A 10189-nucleotide genomic window follows, 5' to 3' on the forward strand; every position below is an offset into this window, starting at 1 on the left:
AAGCGTGTGACGGAAATGTTACGCCCCTCACCATATTGTGATGATGCCATGTCAGGCCGGACTCGGAGCGATGATTCAAAAACATGAAAACCCATTATAAACGAGGCATTCCTTGCATCCAGTGGGGACATAATTATGGGTTTATAATGACTTATACTGTGTTTTTATACGTTGCGTTGCATCACGCCGTGTAAACATAAAACCATGTCTGCATTTGTGATCGGAGAAATGACAAACAACAAGCACTACTCTACACTGCCCAAAAACTCGCTTTAAATATATAAAATATAAAAACTGAGTTATTTTCAGAGGACAGTAAATCTCTACTGCTATACAAGCAGCACATTGACTACTCTAAAACATATCCAAGTTTCATTTCTATAGTATTGTCCTTTGAGAAGATATACTAAAATGGTTGCTGAAAAGTGAGGGGTGTACTCCCTTTTGTGAGATACTGTATATATGTGTGTGTGTGTGTGTGTGTGTAATTTAATTAATTCTTAAGTGTGAGTCACTATATATAGAACTATAAAAATGCATAATTATAATAATTACGTCTTAAAATAACTTGTCAAAGGGTCTACACTACATGGCGTGGTCTATTTACATTATTACAATAATCACAAGAAAAAAAAACACATTATGAGAGCTCTTTAAGTAAATTCATATCTTGATTTAAGTAAATTGCTAGCAGATACATATGGTTTCTTTTATGGTTACTTCATTTAAAACAGCCTTCATTTCAAGATGGCATAAGATGGCCTAACACACACACACTGTGATTCAGTTAAAATGAAGAAGAGACAAATTCAGAAGAGGCAAATGTTACTCATGTATTTAATCATGTCATCATAAATATATTATGTTTCAAGAAGATGGACAGACATGAATGAATAGATTTTTAAAAATACAGGACACGACAATACATTGTCAATTAAATCTTACATAATACTGTAATCAGTAACCTTAATTTATTGATAAGAGTTCTGTAAAAATTTGCTAGAGAAAAATCAGGATGAGTACAACTTGGTAAATTATAAATTGGTCAGAGAGGGTATATCAACTCACTACTCCTCATCATAACAAATGAACAAATACAGCTTGCTGAGGCTTGAAACTGTTGCAGAACAACCGAATAACTCAGCCACATCCGCTCTCTCTCTGTTTAGTGCCATGTAACATCAAGAGCTACTGGGAACATTTAGACATTTACAGATGACAAAAACGAAATGTTAGGTTTGACATTCAGATAAAAACTGCAAATATAACAACGCAACATGAGAGAACAATTCAAATGAGGTAACAGGGTAATGATATCTGGAATAAGAACCGTCCCTCATCACACCCTTCCAAGTAAGAGAAATTTCAGTGCAAATGGTTTATTTATCCCCTTGCACATATTGTTGATTTCTTTCCCAACATAAAACTAACGCAGTCAGGAAACGAGTATATTGAAGGTTTAATGACTATTATATTCAGAAAAAAAACAGGAAACAGTATTGTAGCTATTAGACAAAATGCAAGTCATTTTTTAAGACTGATTTGTTTTACTGAAAGGCAAATTTAACTGCAGAGAGTTTAACTGCATAAAGTCCCACTGAGTTGCGTCAATTAAATGAATAGTTCACCCACAAATAAAAATTACTTACCCTCAGGCCATCCAAGATGTAGATGAGTTTGTTTCTTCATTGGAACAGATTTGGAGAAGTTTAGCATCACTCGCTTACTAATGGATCCTCTGCAGTGAATGGGGGCCGTCAGAATGAGAGTCCAAACAGCTGATAAAAACATCACATCTGTGCATATTTCTCTCTCAATTCAGACAAGACAACTTTTTCACCGAAAAAAGCAATATCATGGATAGAGTGACTAAAATATCATTTTAGCCGGAAGCAACAGATTGAAATTAAAAATGTCTTAATGGTGGATTTGTTTCTTATAAACATGCAGCTTTTCCCACCACAATATATTAATTGATGGACTGGAGTCGTATGGATTCCTTTCAGATTATTGTGATGTTTTTATCAGCTGTTTGGACTCTCATTCTGACGGCACCCATTCACTGCAGAGGATCCATTGGTGAGCAAGTGATGTAATGATACATTTCTCCAAATCTGCTCAGATAAAGAAACAAACTCATCTACATCTTTGATGGCCTGAGGGTGCGTGAAGTTCCAGCTAATTTAATTTTTTTGGGGTGAACTATTCCATTAAATAGACAGATTGAATTTAAAATGGTTTACAGTGAATTGGCTCGACTAGGTCCACGAAACCAACTGTAACAGTTACAAATCTCCTATATTTCCAGAATTTAATACTTCCCTCTGTCACGTGGCTAAAAAGAAAAATATAAGTGAAACACAATATTATATAACTTAAATTATAAACTATTTCATTAAAAAAAAAATCAATAATTTGGCATTTTGACTACTTCAAAAACCTGCATCCAAATGTAAAGAATGAAAAATTGTTTGAAATGCTAAAATAGGTGTTAATGGCTCAGTATGCGTGACATCAGGATAGTCGCTCCATTTCTTTTACTTCAAGTAACTTGTTATATTAAGGCAGAACCTATCTATATGCAATCTACAGTCTTGATCTGTAATACTAATGTGGCATCATCCATATTGATCAGTTTTGGGGAAAAAATAAGTCTATAACAACAGCTAAGCACTATCATCTACAGTTAGCAGCAGTACACAGGGCACTGTTAAGAGACCGTCCATTCAGATCCCTACTGCAGTCTCAGCTGGCATGAGAAATAAGAAAGAAAAGCAGTAAACCCACAAAGCTCACCCTCAAAAGTTTTCTGATGCATGTAATACCTCATTCTCAAACACATTTGAATATTAAATCAGCAGTAAAAAAGGTTGAAGTTGGCACTTTCCATTTTAGCTCAGCAACTTCAGAGGGAGTGAAAATATGTCTCTTCCAGTGTATCTCACATAAACCATTGCTGTTTTGTGGAAAATATTGAGAAATAGAAAATCCACTGAAGACATCGATGTGGAAAATATTGCTTAAAGCTAGAGGGAATTAGTGCTGACAGAATTTTTCATCCCATGAAAGTACTGTCTAAACAATAGAAGGCCAGTCCTGACAGCCACTGGCTGCCCGTTATATGATGAAACGAGGGATTGTCATACATGCATAAAAGAAGAGAAGAAAGCAAGGAGAAGTTTAGAGGACCAGTATCATTCCTGAGTTGAATCAAGCAGGGTTGGTGATCTCTACTCAAGTTTCTGCTGGAGTTTCTTCTGAAAGCAGACTGGCAGGATGGAGACCACGGCTAAAACCCCCAACACGAGAAGAGAGTTCCAGGACACGGCCTCGCCAGCTGTGGTCAGTTTGTACAACGTCGTCCCTGCGTTTATCGCCACGAAGGATGGAGGGGCCACTCCTACAGAAGAGATCAGATAACAGCTATTAGATGATTTACTTATACAAGCATGCAACGTCGTAGTTATGTCATCAGTTAAGTCATGAAGTTACCAAAAAGGCGATTAAAGCTGCCTTAAAACTGTGCATGTATGTAAGTATTTGTTATATATGAGTCACATTTAAGAACTTGTCTCTGAAATGCAGTGGTTTTCAAAACTGTCCTGGAGCAGCCCAGAACTGTCTCCCTCCTCTAACACACCCGATTCAACTCCTCAGCTCATTAGTAGAGACTTTAAGACCTGAGGTGGGTCAGAATAGGTAAAGAGATGTGTGTCAGATCAGCGTCATGTTCAGCAGCAGCAGCAGCTCTTAAAATAATAGCAGCCAAAAAAAACAAATAACCCAGCTGCTGTGATGTCTGTTAATCAAACAACAAAAGAAAAAAAGAGGAAATAAATTTTTATAGCTTTAAGGATTCATCTATATTTAATTTAAAATGTAGTGTTTGATCATTTTATTCAATTTCGGTATATTTCCTACTTGCTGAAGGGCACATGTAGCTAAATATGACATTTATTATAATGGGTTTATGTGAAGATTGTTTTAAGTTCACAAATTAGAAGTTATTTTAAGTAGTCTAATAAATGTTAAAATTGATAGCTCTCAATTATACTGTTATGTTGAGTGGCTAGTCAATAGGGGGGAAAACAATTTCATAGAGACATCAGTATAGTATTAATATCAGTGATACATACTGGCCTTCAGTCATAAAAAAATATGCCATCATACAAATATTAAAAATATACTGTCTTTATGTTGTTTGTACATTAATTTGAAGATTGAATGTGAAATTATTGCAATATAAAAGTATTTTTAAAAACTTTAATGTTAGGTGGGGTTAATCGTGATTAATCACAATTAATTTTAGAAAAAATGTGCAATTCATTAGTTGTTTTTTTTTATCAATTGACAGTACTAACATATATATATATATATATATATAGAACAGGGGTTGCCAACTGGTGGACTAGCGAGATGCGTCCATCCTGACCGCGAAGCCTTTTGACATAATGAAATAAATACATGCCAGACGCTATTTTCTAACAAAATCGAATTTATATCAAGCACATCAAAGTCAGCTCAGTAGAGCAGTTTGGGTCCTACGGCGCTACGGGTTGCTACTACAGTTAACTCTTGCTTTGGTCAGACATGCGGTTGTGCATGCAGTGAAGAGAGCAGAAAGCAGCGCACAGACAGATGAAACTTTCAGTGAGTGAAAAACAATGGCATTCTCAAAAATTAGGAAAGGTGACGGGTCCTTAAAAAGTCTTTAATTTAGTTGTATCAAATTTAAGGCCATGAAAAGGCTTAAAAGGTACAAGAAAGTCTTAATTATGATTTCAGGAGGTCTTACATTTGGGGACGGAAAGACAATAATTGCGATACGGCTAAATTTGACAATTAAACTTCGAAAGGCTGTGATTTAATTGAATAAACATGAGCGCTGCACAAAAGTCTGGTGCTGAGCTGCTTTGTTTTCAGCCATTACCAGGGAAACCGCTATATTTCTGCCGTTCCAAAAGCGCCTCCTGCTGGCAGAGAATGAATTTTCAATAAGCCCGTCTGCTGTTTCTGTTCAGACCAATGTGAATATCAACCGATGTTTGTACGCTACAAATACGCAGAGTTATAAATGTGAACTGGTGGAATGACAAGAAGAAAATGTATCAGAAAAATTTAAACAATTTAAACAGCACCATATATTTATATGTTATTTGATATAATAATTGATTGGTAATATATATTTTGACTCCATTTTCTAAAAAACAAAATGGTTTAAAGGCTGAAATGTGAAGTATAAAACTTTTTGTTTTTGTGAAAACCTGTATAAGAACTGTAAATCGTGCTTTTTACAGTCATTTTAATTTCATTTTTGCAGGTCTTAAGAAGTTTTAAATTTTAGCTTAAATATACTGCAGATTCCCTGGTCTGGCAAAAACTATCAATTCATGTTTTTAGGTAAATAAACCAGCCTGAACCTCGGCTGGTGAGGAGTGTTTATTACTTGGCCTCAAGCAATTTTAGTTACTCCATTGTATTACTGTACATATGATTGCAGCATTACCAACAAACTTGTATTATTGTGAATATTTCTTTGTAAAAGTGATCTTGTTTGAGGATTAATCTTACCAAGAAAGGTGCCCAGGAAGAAGACACCCAGAGGCACATTAATGACCGGTGAGGTGATGTTGATGAACCAGTTTGGAAGAAAAGGAGTTATTCTCAAAAAAATGATGTAATTAATGAGGTGCTCTCTGTGCTTGTCCACCTGCAAGGACATTAAACAACATCGGCTCAACGTTATGGCCAGTCAATTTACATACAAAACTGAAAGCTATTTGTATGAAAATGTCACCTGTTGTGACCATTTCTGAGCTCTCTCTGTGAGGTACTTGTACACCATCGGCCTCCCGACTATATAAGACAACATATAGCAAAAAGACGCTCCAAGGCCTGAACACTGTAAACCATAAAACACAACAACATATTTACAGAACAAAAAGTCACTTTTCGTACTAGAAGACCATGTTTGGCAGACAGACTGTTTTGAAATGAATTTGACTAATGACTACAAACAAGGAACTTACCAGACAGACCAGGAAGAGAGCTAATGGAAAAGGGTAGAGATAACCAGATAGTATACTGAGAAATATTGAGCCTGGAATGGCAAACGTCTGAAGGCTGAATAAGGCTTAGTTAAAGCTTTAACTCAATAGTGAATAAACACAGAGAAAGCCGGGCCCAATTTGTTATGTAGCTTATACAAACATGAATAACAGATACTCCAAGCAATTTGTCTGCCAGCAGGGGTCTAATTTAACCCGTAAAAATTTTTCTGTACCCTGTTAATTACCACACAAAATAACCCTCAGTCCGCACAAACAACAAGTGTACAATAATGCACTTACAATGAAAGTCTATGGGGAAAGACATTTTGGAAAGCAGAATTGTGCCACTTGTATTTTTGTTAAATTCATTTTCCTATATATTGTATGTTACTATTAGTGTCCTATTAAAGATTAAACTACTACTGATCATCACCATTCAGTCCGATTCATAAACAAAACATTCATACTGGGTTATCCAAATCATATACCTTAGTTAGGGTAGAGCCATATATAATTTTTGAGAGGAATGAAAATGAAGCTATGAGGGATAGAAGTACAATGTGTTCAATAGATTATACTGTTGTTTAACAACATTGTACAGTTGCTTTGTCAGCTGAAATCAATAGACAAAAACTCCATAAAACAGTTTTGAAAGTGAGAGTTGTGAAAATTACATGATCTTCTAGGACCTTTATACAGTGCATGCCGTTGTAAAGACTGTCAATTTATCCCTCACAGCCTTGTTTTCATCTGCGGTAATTTCAATATAGTGTCAAACCTGGTCAATAAAATTGACAATCTGTGCCTTGAAAAATCAAGATTAATCATGGCACAAAGGATACAAGATGTATGTTGCGAAGTACGCTAAAAGCACTTGGGTGTAATATGTGTCCTTGTATTTGGACAGTACTGTGCCCAATGCCTTGGCATCATCCATGTCTTTAGGAATTTTGATTTTTTCTCTCTCGTCTCTGCAAGACATGAAGAAAAACGTCAAACCTTTGTCGAGTCACCAAAACACCCTTTATGTTCAGTACACAAACCTACAGTCAGAAGGGGAGGTAGACTTACTCGCTCAGTTCTGGGAAATTTCTGAACACCAGATACATGACACAAGCCGAACAGGCAAAGATAGTGATGAGGAGGAGGATTGACACGCGTGCAGAGGCTCCTCCTGATGACTGGGCTCCTGAGGGAATAATTCAAAAACATCATGAATAACCTCTATCATCACCCATGCAACACATTGCATACATTTGCATCACTTGTTCACAATCCTCAGGGAGATTCAGGCCCGTGAGAGCTCTCGTTTGTGGTGAGCCAGAGAACTACAAAGCCAAAAATCACATATGATAATGTGACATCATCTTAAAGGAGCAGTATGTAAATTCAGTCCCATTATTGACACCAACCTGATTTACAAAAATAACTAAATGTTTAAACTCAGGAAAATCTGAGTGGCTCTTTACTGTGCAAAGAGGTTTACAGCCTTAAGAACAAGTCATTGACATTGTGGTCTTTACTTAGGGCATTTACATTAAACATTAATAAAATTAATTTAATATAAATTATCATTAGGCTGAAGATGTTTTTTCTTCTTCTTTTTTTTGCATTAAATCCAAAACTTTTTCATATGGGCGTTTACAAAAACTATCATACAATCAAGGCATAAATCTAGAAGGTTTAATTTGTGGATATTTCTGCTATTCAGTATTAAAAGATACTCGGTTCACTCAGAATCAGAAAGAGACCGTTCTCAGTTTAGTGAGAACCACTCAGACCAATTCAGTCCGACTCCTAAATGAAAAAAAATCACATGCAGTGACTTTACTTTGTCCTGTGACGTCACAGGTCACAAATGATGTTGAAATGTTTTGGCCAGTTTAATATCTACTGGGACAAAGTATGAAACATTCAAAACAAATTTTGTATCAACAGCAAAATTAATAAAGTATCCTACAAACATACAACTCTCCACTTAAGCTTGTTTTGGAAAGATTTCAACTTCAACATATACCCATGAATTTTGTGTACTGGAAAAATACATTTTTTTGCATTTGTTTTAACATTGCATTTACTCAAGATTATTTTGGAAGGATTAAGAAACATATATTAACAGAAAACTGTGATGTATGACAGGAATTGATGTATTTGGATGTGCTTTTTTGTTTAAGAATGGCATTTTGAAATGTAAAGAACAATATAATATTATATATTTTATTAAGTAAATAACATTCATAAGTAGTTTTCACATTTTAAAGCAATATTTATTTTACATATTAGAATGACTTTAAATTTATACATATACCCAGTGTTGGGGGTAATATATTACAAGTAACGCAAGTTACGTAATCAGATTACTTTTTTTCAAGTAACTAGTAAAGTAACGCATTACTTTCCATAAAAAAGTAAGTAAGTAACCTAATTAGTTACTTTTTTTATGGAGTAATGCAATATTGTAATGCATTACTTTTAAAAGTAACTTTCCCCAACACTGCATATACCTTTTTGGAACAAACTTGAAAAAAACATGTATATTTCAAAAGCACTGTAACTTATCAACTGTAACTTTTTTTCCACTGGCAGCTAACGTTATTAATAATGTGACTATGTAATAGCTCTTGTTCATGTGGCATTGAACAAAAAGCTCAGTTTAAAGGTTGAATTCTGAAAGCATGAGTAATGCGAACCAAATGAAGCAGATATCATCACTGCATTGCACAATCCTTCACTCCATTTGACTACCCAAATAGTCACATTTAGGTCCATTTCAGATGAAGGTTTGCTGTAGATTGTGTTGATTTCTTCCATTGTAAGCAACACTTCAGAATCTATTAATAATCGACAAAAGCTTTGATCGTTCAGCTGAAGTGTTAATCAATATTACATTAGTCCTGGACCTTCAAGCTCCAGCTGTCAGATTTTCTGGTCTTCGCAAACAATAATTTCTCAGTGAATATCTATTATTCCGACTCCGAATAATCGTGAAAAGCTACATAATAACTGTGTGAGACTGATATCAGGACACGCTGTCAGAATTAAGTTACCTTTGACGACTGGAGTTTGTTTGGAGGGCCTCGGCTCCTGCTCTACCAGCGGACTGCTCTCTGTCTCACGGTTTCCGCTTCTCTTCTTGGCCATGATGATCTGTTTTAACAAAAGAAAAATAATGAAGGTAGATCTCAGATGTTAACCGAGATCATATGTCAATGTAAAAGCTAAACGCAAAGCTTCAGCCGGCTTTCTCCTCCTACTTCTCGGGATACCGGTGACCTGTGACTGTTTTCTTCTTCCTCGGTGCTGTTCAGTTCAGATGACAACGTATTTGTTGCGCCGCTACTGCCATCTAGTGAAGATAACGAGACATAAGATAAATGGATAATAAAAAGTACCATGGTATTTCTGAAGCACCTTGAAGGATCATTACCACATGGATAACACTGCTTTAAAAAAAACAATAACAATAACATGGTAACTGTCTAAAAACTTACTTTTTTTGGTAATCGTTTAGTGTCATGGCATGTACTGAAGCATCAACATTAATATAATAGTTATTAAGTGTAAACGTTATAAAAAAGTAATATGATATTTGTACTAAGGTAAATTTATCTGAGCAACTTTGTACTAAATAAATTATCTAAGTATCTAGCCTGTGTAAATAGACACTACCAAAAGTAAATGTCCCCATAAACCTGATTGGAAAACACTTAGCAGCATTAACGGAAACTACAGATATGAGCCTTGCTTATCTCTGTTGAGGAATCTTGGCATACCTGTCTCTTTTCAGGTCCTGCCCCATCACAGCCACATATTTTCAGCTATTCAAACGTCGACCTATTATTTATTATGAATAATTTTGGACATTCTTATGAATTGTCTGGTATATAGCATAATTCAAGTGTCAAATAATGAGTTGACTCATCTGTCCATAAAATATTATCCCAAATAATCATCCAGATGCTTTGTAGCAAAAATGAGAGGAACTACTCTTTGTGATGTGCAGTGGTTTTTGCCTTGCATAGGGAAGTCCACATCACAACTATAACGATAACAACACAGAGGAATGATATCATTGGAGTCACTTTCAGAAGTTTATTTGTAACTAATGAATGATAAAAATGTTGACAGCCAATCAGAAT

General features: G+C 35.4%; 1 protein-coding gene across 2 annotated transcripts; it reads right to left on the reverse strand.

Moving 5' to 3' along the window:
- Positions 1–2156: 2156 nt before the first annotated feature.
- Positions 2157–9380, reverse strand: tmem41b (transmembrane protein 41B). Of its 2 annotated transcripts, none has more exons than XM_016540827.1 (8): positions 9305–9380; positions 9098–9197; positions 7122–7239; positions 6893–7021; positions 6030–6123; positions 5798–5902; positions 5572–5710; positions 2157–3400 (listed from the first exon to the last, which is right to left on the reverse strand). In XM_016540827.1, exons 2-8 carry the CDS (start codon positions 9189–9191, stop codon positions 3231–3233), a joined length of 849 nt encoding a protein of 282 aa, XP_016396313.1. In that variant the 5' UTR covers positions 9192–9197; positions 9305–9380; the 3' UTR covers positions 2157–3230. The 2 variants fall into 2 exon arrangements, with proteins under 2 accessions (XP_016396313.1, XP_016396314.1); XM_016540828.1 differs by having other exon boundaries at positions 9324–9344.
- Positions 9381–10189: the final 809 nt, after the last annotated feature.

Source organism: Sinocyclocheilus rhinocerous, unplaced genomic scaffold, assembly GCF_001515625.1.
Source record: "Sinocyclocheilus rhinocerous isolate Xijiao unplaced genomic scaffold, SAMN03320098_v1.1 scaffold878, whole genome shotgun sequence".
NCBI lineage: Eukaryota > Metazoa > Chordata > Actinopteri > Cypriniformes > Cyprinidae > Sinocyclocheilus > Sinocyclocheilus rhinocerous.

What these genes read in the sequence shown, in the direction of transcription:
- tmem41b (XM_016540827.1), bottom strand. Translation starts at nt 9,191, where the DNA reads ATGGCCAAGAAGAGAAGCGGAAACCGTGAGACAGAGAGCAGTCCGCTG. An exon ending in TACTTCGCAACATACATCTT is followed by an intron (nt 6,124 to 6,892) that starts GTATCCTTTGTG and finishes AGCCTTATTCAG; the next exon opens with CCTTCAGACGTTTGCCATTC. An exon ending in CTCTCTTCCTGGTCTGTCTG is followed by an intron (nt 5,903 to 6,029) that starts GTAAGTTCCTTG and finishes TATGGTTTACAG; the next exon opens with TGTTCAGGCCTTGGAGCGTC.